The 11,490-nt window shown below is 29.4% G+C and overlaps 1 protein-coding gene across 3 annotated transcripts; it reads left to right on the top strand.

Moving 5' to 3' along the window:
• The first annotated feature begins 2,712 nt into the window (after positions 1 to 2,712).
• Positions 2,713 to 8,355, top strand: LOC124931143 (probable protein phosphatase 2C 73). Of its 3 annotated transcripts, XM_047471539.1 has the most exons (4): positions 2,713 to 2,820; positions 2,942 to 3,146; positions 3,220 to 3,873; positions 3,958 to 4,229. In XM_047471539.1, the coding sequence occupies exons 2-4, from the start codon at positions 2,946 to 2,948 to the stop codon at positions 4,171 to 4,173; spliced, it is 1,071 nt and encodes a 356-aa protein (XP_047327495.1). In that variant the 5' UTR covers positions 2,713 to 2,820; positions 2,942 to 2,945; the 3' UTR covers positions 4,174 to 4,229. The 3 variants fall into 3 exon arrangements, with proteins under 3 accessions (XP_047327495.1, XP_047327496.1, XP_047327494.1); XM_047471540.1 differs by lacking the exons at positions 2,713 to 2,820; positions 3,958 to 4,229 and adding an exon at positions 8,110 to 8,355 and having other exon boundaries at positions 2,840 to 3,146; XM_047471538.1 differs by lacking the exon at positions 2,713 to 2,820 and having other exon boundaries at positions 2,847 to 3,146.
• Positions 8,356 to 11,490: the final 3,135 nt, after the last annotated feature.

Genomic DNA, 11,490 nt, shown 5'->3' with positions numbered 1-11,490 from the left:
ATAATTACTTATTCAATCATTAATTAGTTTGAATTATGATTATTATGGACATAAATAAAATAAAATCCTAAATGTGAAATCAAAAATGTAAATTTGGAATAAAATTTAATTTACAACCCAAATAATTTCTTCATAAGTAACAGCAATATGGAATTATTTAAATTATGATTTCTTTCTTTCTAAAAATATCTAAATTTAATTCAAAATAACAGAATCAATCAAGCCCTTAATCTGTTTGATTTCATTTGTTGAAATTGAAATTACAATTTTATTTAATTTCACATACACACACTTATATATATATATATATATATATACTTATGCCAATACAAAAAAAATACAGGATGATCATCCTTGCATGTCTGTTCTACAAAATTCTCAAATTTCTTTCACCCAATGTTCTTAATTTGTCAATAATTACATTTTTTTTAAGTCTTTCAAACACATGAATGAATGGAATTATAATTCAATATATATATTTGTTCAGTTCAAATAGATATTTATTATATTATAATTCCAAACTTAACTAAACAAATGTAGCATTATTGACTTTAGATTGAACAAGCATTATTTATTGTTAGGCCGAAAAAGGTCAGCTTTATTCCAATTTTGTCAATTTGTATACAAATTGGGCTTTGCCAATTCTTAGGGACATTTACTATATTAGAACTATTATTATACACTTATATGTTCTTATCAAGAAAATCAAGTTCTACCTAATTTATAATTTATTTAGTACTATTATTTTTGGACCCTTTTATTTTATAGATATAATCATCTAAAAAAACTTAGTATATTTCATTTCTTATTTGAACATTTGAAAATATATACTTTTCACTTTTTTATTTTTTTTACTCATCTTCTAGCATTTTTAATATTTGCTCATATGTAATGATATCAAAACAAATTATAATAGGACTAATTATTATTTGTGACTAGAATTGAAACTATTTTCTATTGAACTCGAACTTTGAATTGGATAATTTGACGTACTAACTTTAATATTTTAATCATATTATTTTTACTAAATAAATCACTAGCAGTAAACGAATAATGAAGAAGAAATTCGTGTTTCTTTATCTTAAATAATCAAATATAGTTGACTGAAATTCTGTAGGAAAAAACTTCAAATGTTATAAATATTAAAATTGAACCCTCAAATAATGTCATTAAAAGTTGACTCTCTATACAAATTTGTATCTCAACAAATAATTATGGCAATTATAATATAAATATTCAACTCTACGAATACAAATTCAGTTTATAATTTTATATTAATATAATTATTTGTAAGACAAATTAAAATAATCATGTATATGTAAATTTCAGTATATTACAATTTATTAATATATATTTTTTATTCACTGGTCAAAGCAAATCCCACATCAGCTTAAGATGTGAATCTAATTCTTTTAGTTTATTGATCAGGGTTAGCTTTTGTTGGAATATGATTTCAATTTATTATTAAAAAAATAATAAATTAATTAAAAAGTAGGATACGGTTGATATGTGTTGACATGATTAAAGTAATGACACAATTAACCTAACATTAATCATAGTTAATTTTGGGCATTAAGTATATGATTATTAATTAATTAATTAATTAATAACATACAATGTTGTTCACATAATTTTTTTTACCTAACCTCTTTCCAAATAAACAAGTCTAGACTTATAAGTTAATTATCTTAATTACTTATGTAATTATTAATGCTAATAATTGGTTCCTAATATATTTGAGTATATAGGAAAAAAAAATGGTGAGACCATGTTTTAGATCTAACTTATTTAATGTGTATTAGTATATAATAATAAAATATATTTTTTATAAGTATTTTGGATCAGTATGATGTGATGCATTTTGAATAATACCTACTTTTAACCAATAAAAATAATAATAATTAAAAGAATTACCTATATTTTTATCTTATAACATTAATCAAAACAAGAAAAGGGGTATGAGATAAACTCCTCTTGACTTTTGTTTAAATAAAACTTGTTTATATATATCTTGTAAATATTTTATTATGATGATAGTATTGAGATAACTGTCATGTTCATTTAAGAAGCAAACGTACTCGGTCATAAAATGATATTTTATTATAAAGTCTAAATAACTAAATAAAAATAATACAATTGAAAGATTTATATATTTAAATTTTAGAGAGTTAGTATTATCCAAATACATATTTATATTCCTTCAATTTATTTTTTACATTCTACTTATCATTCATTATATCATATCATATAATATGACAAAATTTAAGAAAAATGTTTATTCTCAAAATAAAGCAAACTTTAAGCTTTGTTTTGAGTTCTAATCTTACTTTTTTTTATATATATTTAATTATTAACTTAACTAATCACATTAATTTAAAAAAAAAATCATGTCTTTTTTGTAAAGGTAAAACTAAAATATACATAAAAATTACAATAATTAATACATTGTATCATAATTCAAATCTAGATTTTTTTGGGATTGTAATAATAATTAAATTTAACCTATTTTGGATGATTTTAAAAATGATTATGATTGTAATTAAACAGTATCTTTACTAAACTACCCTTGCTTTTAAGCTTAGACTTATTGGTAAAGCGAACAGTTAACAAGGAGAAAACAGTAATTGAAAAAATACACGTTAACGATTACTAGATTAAAAAGTCACGTTTTTTTAAGCACAAATACAGAGCATTCTCTCCCATCTTTGTGTATATAAATACAATAGTTTCCCCACTTGAATCATCGGTTTCCTTTTCATCTTCTCCGGCACCGGCACCGGCATAGTATCTCCGACTCAAAGTCGCCGGAAAATAATCAAGGTTCTACCCACTTCCCCTTTTCCAAATCACTTTTTTAGTATTCCAAAATATGGGTATATATCAAAAGTGGGTTTTTTAGTAAGAAAATTTCAATCTTTCTGTTTGTCTGTAACTAAAACAGAGAGATGGGTCACTTTTCATCTATGTTCAATGGATTAGCCACATCTTTATCGATGAAGAAAGCCCAGAGTCACGGCGCCGGCGCCGGCGAGTTGATTTTGGAGACTTCTGGCTTTGTTAGCGTTGAAGGGTCAAATAATTTTACATCTGTTTTCTCTAGAAGAGGCGAAAAGGGTGTTAATCAAGATAGTTGCATTGTTTGGGAGGTAGGTCTTACTCTCAGACCTTGTTTTGTTTAAAATTTTGACTATGAACACTGTTTGGTTTATATCTTTACAGGGATTTGGCTGTGGAGAAGAAGATGATAGAATATTTTGTGGGATTTTTGATGGGCATGGTCCATGGGGTCACTATGTAGCGAAGAGAGTGAAAAAGACGATAGCTTTATCATTATTATCCAATTGGCAAGAAACATTAGCAGCCGAGTCTTCTTCTTCTTCGATTGATGATTCAGAGAAAAGGGTTTGTAATTTCAACATATGGAAACAATCCTACATAAAAACATTCGCGGCCATAGATCTAGACCTTAAATCACACAAGAAAATAGATACTTTCAACAGTGGAACAACCGGACTTACAATTGTAAGACAGGGTGAAGAAATTTTCATCGCAAACGTTGGCGATTCACGGGCAGTTTTAGGATCAATATCAGACGACGGGAGATTGATCGGCGTTCAACTCACCATGGATTTTAAACCACATCTTATAGAGGAAACAGAAAGGATAATTGAATGTAATGGACGAGTTTTCTGTTTAGATGATGAACCGGGTGTTCATCGTGTATGGCGACCGGATATTGAATCGCCGGGATTAGCTATGTCTAGAGCGTTTGGCGATTTCTCTATTAAAGAATTTGGACTTATTTCATTACCTCAAGTTATACAAAGAAGGATTACTATTAATGATCAGTTTATCATTCTTGCTACAGATGGGGTTAGTAATTAAATTAATTAACAATCTTTTGATTTTTTCATTGTTTAGTTAATGTTTATGATTGTTTTTTTTGTTTTTGTTAAGGTTTGGGATGTTGTTTCGAATCAAGAAGCGGTGGAGATTGTATCTTCGACGGCGGATAAGTCTAAGGCGGCGAAGCGTTTGACGAAATTTGCCGCGAACGCGTGGAAACGCAAAAGGAGAGGGTTTGCGGTTGATGATATTTCTGCGATTTGCGTTTTCCTTCATTCTTCTTCTGCAATTTCTACTTTGTCTTCTCATTTAGTTCATCCTGTCTAAATTTATTGAACTAATAAGTATTAAGCTTTTTATAAATATTATATATTAAATAATAACAATATTCAATATTAGAGTAATTAATAATTATAAAATGTCAATCATATTATTAATTTTATTACATGTTTAACATTTATAAATTATTTAGTTTAATTTTATTTTAAATTAATTTTATATACTTTTTGTTCCACAAGAAAATATATATTAGGAAAAGGTATACTGAAAATAAAAAATATATTGCCTAACAAAAATCTATATACAAAAAATGATAAATAGTTAGACAAAACACAAATTGATTAGAAGATAAAGTAAAATACATCTCAAAAAGTTTTAACTAAGAATTAAGGTTCCTTAAATTGAAACTAAGTAGATAAATACAGAATTTAATAATAAAAGAGGTATGATAAACCCAACGAAGGGTTAGCGAAAGCAAGGCCACGAATCTTACGTGGCCTTACCAGCTAGGAGAGAGAGAAAAAAAAAATTAAAACGTTTCTGCATATCCTCTTTCACCCAATAGGGTTTCATAACCAACATCAACTAAGAAAGATTGATTTACCTCGCATCCTCATCAGCTTTATTGTCAAAAACGAATCCCAAAACGACCTCATCCCGGTAACCTATATTGACAAAATCGAAGAAAACTTTATTTATTTTCTTGTTCTGCATCAAATATTGACATTGAAGGCGTGATGAAATTTTCATGACTTCGAGGGGATATTTTTTAGGTTTTTTAATGACAAATTTTCTTCCTTTAAACATCGATAGAGGAACTTCTTCACCACCCTCTTTTTGAACCAGCAAATCATGTCCAACTTCATGAATTTGGGCAGACTCGAAGTTCTTCGGCTTGTCCTGCGTCATATATGGAGATTTAAGGTGTGCTGGAACTTTCATTTGTCGCACGAGATTTTTCCTTCTTTTTCTTGGAGGCACCTCTTTTCCATCGTCCTCAGTGTGACACCCCTCATCATTTTGAGCAGCAGCCTCCTTGTCACCGGCCTCATCAAGACCCACCTCCTTGTCAGCGACCTCATCAAGACCACCGTCATTTTGAGCAGGCTCCTTGTCACCGGCCTCATCAAGACCCACCTCCTTGTCAGCGGCCTCATCAAGACCACCCTCATTTTGAGCAGCAGCATCTTTGTCACACTGTGCTTCAGAAGGTGTTTGATCCTTGAAGTATTTATGCATGGCATCCCTGAAAAGTTTATTCTTGTCCATTGCTCTGTAAATGATATGCATGGCGTTGTCATACAATGGCGTTGCATCCCAGCCTGAACTTAAAGATTCCATTTTTCTCATGGCTTTTTCAAGCATCACTGTACATTTCGTAACGCACACCAAATTCTCTGTAAAAGTTATTCCGACCTCATCCGGAGCTGTGTTCAGAGGTGGTGACCTATTCCTAGGTTCTGTTGCTGCTGCTGCCGCCGCCTTTGGGTCTGAGACACCCCATCAATATCATCCTCCTCGTTCTCTCTGAAATCATTATCCTCGTCGTCGCTCTCCTCCCACATCCCGGGTAGTGGAATGCGTCCCAGAACGCTTCCACGTCCGAATCCTCCATTATCAAACTCTATATCCAGCCTAAACTTCAACGTTGTGTCATTCCAACATGACAGTATAGGAAATCGTCGCTCAGTAACTCCTCCCAGTTCAGGGTTGCTCACCCTATACACGTAGCATAGCTGAAAACATACATATGTTAAAACTAAATATTTTTGAAAACATGAAAATGAATTAGTGATAACTTACGATAAAGAACGTATGTGGTCCTTGGAAATGTCGTTTTTCATTCTTCTTCACTTTTGCGCATGATTGAACTAATCCTTCAAGTACAAATTTGCACCAATTGAACTTCTTGATATTGTCAACATCTGAAATAGATTTCAGAATTCTATACCTGCAAATGAAAAAAACATATTTGAGGATTATTTAACAATACAAATTTGTTGTCATGCAATTGAAAATAATAGAAATGAGATATATCTGGATAGGTTACCTAGGTGATCACACCAGAGAAAGCAACTGACAACAAATAATACGAAGTCTATCTTGAAATTGTTGTCAGCAGCTTTGTTCTCAATGATTTTGAACGGCATAACAGTCGCTAAAGGAGCGCCATTATCGGGGTTACCCCATCGAGTCCTAAATGCCTTCAACTTGTCATCAATCTCGTTATTCTGATATTCTAGAATATCCAGCTTCCCTCTGGGGAGACCCAATACCATATGAACGTCCTCTTCTTTGATTTTCACTTCCTCGCCATTCTCTAGGGTGAATGAACATTTATTGCAGTCAAACTTTCTAACTAGATAACGAGAGATCTCCCCGGGGCATTTTGAAAACGATAATGAAAGTAGAGCGCCAAAGCCTATTGACTTCACAAAATCTTTTTGTTCCTTAGACAGCATTTGAAGAAGATTGAAAAGGCCACTAGACGATGTCCTAGTTAAAAATAAGTTGTGGGGGGCTGCTTTGGGAGCTGTTGCTCTAGGGGATTTGGGAACTGCTTTGGAAGCTGCTTTCGGAGCTGCATTGGGAGCTGGTTCGGGAGCTGATTCTTGGACAATACTTTTACGTTTATTTGCCCTACAACAACAAATGATAAACATTTAAAAGCCATGAAGCAAATAATCACTTAAATGAAGCAATTTGGGTCCCGAAACCATCCATTTCGGGTCCCGAAGCACCCTTTCAGGTCCCGAAACCACCCATTTCGGGTCCCGAAACCACCCATTTCGGGTCCTGAAACACCATTTCGGGTCCCGAAACCATCCATTTCGGGTCCCGAAACACACTTTCGGGACCCTAAATTCAGCCAAACATTAAGTAATCCAACTTTCAGGTCCCGAAACCTATCATTTCGGGTCCCGAAACCACACTTTCGGGACCTTATACCTATCATTTCGGGTCCCAAAATCACACTTTCGGGACCCTAAATTCAGCCAAACATGAAGTTATCCCACTTTCGGGACCCATAACAGCCTATTTCGGGTCTCGAAATCACACTTTCGGGACCCTAAATTCAGCCAAACATGAAGTTATCCCACTTTTGGGACCAATAACAGCCTATTTCGGGTCCCGAAATTCAGCAAATACACAATAATTTTAGTTTTAGGGACCCTAAATTCAGCCAAACATGAAGTTATCCCACTTTCGGGACCCATAACAGCCTATTTCGGGTCCCTAAATTCAGCAAATACACAATAATTTTAGTTTTCGGGACCCATAATTCAACCAAACACAATTAAATCATACTTTCGGGTCACGAAAACTTTGTTTCGAGAACCATAATGCAGCAATACCCTAACCCTAACCACAAAACCCTAACCCTAACTGCAAAACCCTCACCCTAACCGCAAAACCCTAACCCTACGATTCTAAAATAGAAGATGTCTTATTTACCTTGTCCTTGGAGATCTTGGGGCCTTGCATGGAGATTTACCTGAAACACCAGCCTGAAAAGAAAATATTACGAAATGAACACGAAGGCGGACGATTCTGAAACTGAAATATTAAAGAATGAGAAGTGTCTTACCATTTTCGAGCGAAAGAAGAAAGTAGAAGTCGGGATGCCGGAGTGAAAAATCGCCAGAGAAGACGCCGGTTCGTTCGCCGGATGTGATAAATGAAAAGAATGAAAGGATAATTGAATGTAATGGACGAGTTTTCTGTTTAGATGATGAACCGGGTGTTCATCGTGTATGGAGACCGGATATTGAATCGCCGGGATTAGCTATGTCTAGAGCGTTTGGCGATTTCTCTATTAAAGAATTTGGACTTATTTCATTACCTCAAGTTATACAAAGAAGGATTACTATTAATGATCAGTTTATCATTCTTGCTACAGATGGGGTTAGTAGTTAAATTAACAATCTTTGATTTTTTCATTGTTTAGTTAATGTTTATGATTGTTTTTTTGTTTTTGTTAAGGTTTGGGATGTTGTTACGAATCAAGAAGCGGTGGAGATTGTATCTTCGACGGCGGATAAGTCTAAGGCGGCGAAGCGTTTGACGAAATTTGCGGCGAACGCGTGGAAACGCAAAAGGAGAGGGTTTGCGGTTGATGATATTTCTGCGATTTGCGTTTTCCTTCATTCTTCTTCTGCAGTTTCTACTTTGTCTTCTCATTTAGTTCATCCTGTCTAAATTTATTGAACTAATAAGTATTAAACTTTTTATAAATATTATATATTAAATAATAACAATATTCAATACTAGGGTAATTAATAATTATAAAATGTCAATCATATTATTAATTTTATTACATGTTTAACATTTATAAATTATTTAGTTTAATTTTATTTTAAATTAGTTTTATATTTTTTTGTTCCACAAGAAAATATATATTAGGAAAAGGTATACTGAAAATAAAAAATATATTGCCTAACAAAAATCTATATAAAAAAAATGATAAATAGTTAGACAAAACACAAATTGATTAGATGATAAAGTAAAATACATCTCAAAAAGTTTTAACAAAGAATTAAGGTTCCTTAAATTGAAACTAAATAGATAAATACAGAATTTAATAATAAAATATAGTATTTGTTTTTTTTTTTTAAAATAGAGATCGTTGTTGAACTATATTATATATATATATATATATATTTATATATATTTAATTATTGATAATTGAGTCAAGCTATTTTTTATTAATTTATATATTTGTGTGAATTTATTTGAGAATGTGGAATGAATTGAGTCAATATGTATTAAGTACGGTAATAACAATTAATATATAGATAATTATAGAATGTAAATAAGTAATTTTAAAATAGTTTTATAATTAAAGTTTTTATAGTTATCAGTAAATATTAAGGCTGAAATCCGTTAACAATTTATATTAAAAATAATGATTATATTTATGTGAAAAGATAATTATTAATTGGTTGATATAAAGTGTCCAAAAATAAAGATAAAGGTGGATAACAACTATTTATTACTCAATTGGGCTACAGTGTTAGTAAATATTTCAATTTAATAACAATAATTTTATGAACATTTTTTTGTTACTTAAAAAAATATACTGGGGTCTTCATCCTGGCAGTTCAATTTTACTTCTTAATTTATAAATCGGATATTAATATTACTTCTATCTGTTTTTTTCTGGTTTTAGTCTATTCAATAATTTAATTTTTTAAATTAAGTATTAAATTTATTAAATAATTTTAGTGACATACTATTATATTATTATTATTATTATTATAACATAATATATTATATTAGTGTACCAATAATATATATATATATATAATTATTTATATTTGAAAAGTTTTTATTTTTTAATTAATAAATATATAAATTATAATTAAAAAAATAATTTTATATAAATTATAATTTAAAATTAATTAATATATATAAATTATTAAATATTATTTATAATATATCTAATATTAAAAAAAATTGAATATAAATAATAAAATATAAATATATAATTAAATTATTATCAATTTACTAACCACCGTTAGTTTAATAGTTCAACCGAAAATCGAACGATTTAATCAGTAATAAACCGTTTAATCAAAACTATTAAAATTGATTAACCGATAAACAAGTAAAATAAAATCGATTATCGATCATAATTATTACCTTTTCGATTTGTTTGTACCGCCCTAGGCATGTAGGTTAAAAGTTTTACTTTTTTGTTAGAACGAGATTCGGTTGAATATCAATTATAATGACATATTTTTTTTTATAACATTAGAGATATTAAAGTCAATGCAAGTCTAATCTTGTCCTTAGTTGCCCATAATAGTGGTGTTTATTTATTTTTGTTATCACGAGGTTTAAATACAATATTTATTTACTTTTATTTCAATTCAATTTAGGTTATAATATATTATAAATATTAATCTATACATTATAAAAAATGCTTGACATTATTGAAATATAGTATAATTAGTTTGATATAGATTTTGTTTAAATAGTATATTATTAAAAATAATTCCTTATTATAATCTTATTATTTGTTGTAAAACCTTCATTTAAAATGATTGAATTGTAATAATTGATAAGTTAACTATTTTTTTCATCTTCTTTTGCATTTAGAAAGCCAACTGCACCTTCAAAGTATGTTTCATAAATTTGAAACTCACATTATTTTAGTTTAATATTAGTGTTAGTCATATATATATATATATTAAAATAAAATAGTAACCCAACCCTATAGGTTCAAATTACGCTATATTGTGTGGATAAGGGCATTTGTACCAGCTTCCCTATCTTGTATCCCTAAAAATAATATAAAATAATAATATCCCTATTTTAGAGAATTAAAATATAAATTATTCTACATCGGCTTCCTTATCCTTATCCATATATTATTTAAATATTCATTAAAACAACCAACTTTTCAACCATCTCAACTATTTAATTACTTATTCATATATATTTAAATAATCATTGTTAACCATAAAAGAGAAAATATATTATTTTATTATTTAGGGATACTACAGTAATCTCTAAATATAAGAATTCACGGTTCATCATCCCTAAAAAAATTATAAGGATAGGGAATTTGATAAATCATTTTTTTTACAACTTTTATATTATTTATCTTCATAATAGAGATATAACACATTTTAAGGATTCGGCTACAAATTCCCTAAACGTATAATTCATTATAATTAAACTGTACATTTTTTAATTTAATATATATTAGATATTACACTAAAAATTTATAATAGACTAATTAGTTTAGCAAAATGATAGTGGTCATTATTGTTACATAATTGAAAATTGAACTGTATACACCTAATTGAAACTAACATAAAGATCAATAATTTTTGAATTATTAAATTGAACTCAATGCATCAGTTTGTCGGTTTAGGTGGTTGAACCAACATACTACGGAACATGATTAAAATTTTAAATATAATTTAGTTACATGTTACAACTAAGAGCTATTACATAAATATATCTGCAACGCCTAAAATTCCACTTTAAAAAATACCTGACTCGAAAGTTACCTCAATGTTTACATTTTTCTCAAATCTCGTGAACGAGATAAATAGCCAAATTAGAGAATAACCTAGACTTTGTTTTTAATTTTTTTTTGATTTTTTTGTTAAGTCTCATTCGTAACTTACATCTCTCTTGAATATTGTAAAACAAGGTGAGAAAATAAAAAATAGGACTTAACAAAATTAGACTAATTTTGACTTTTAAAGGAATATCTAATTTATTTTTCAAATAATTAGGAAATAAAAAATATTTTGTGTTTGAAGACACTATAACTCACGTGCCCATAATGAATGGTCTCTATTACAAATTAAATGCTTATTTATGAAAAATACAATTTTTACATATTTT

Source organism: Impatiens glandulifera, chromosome 3 (assembly GCF_907164915.1).
Source record: "Impatiens glandulifera chromosome 3, dImpGla2.1, whole genome shotgun sequence".
In the NCBI taxonomy this organism is placed as follows: Eukaryota; Viridiplantae; Streptophyta; class Magnoliopsida; order Ericales; family Balsaminaceae; genus Impatiens; species Impatiens glandulifera.
Note: the sequence above shows the minus strand (reverse complement) of the source record. Positions and strands in the feature narration are given on the sequence as shown.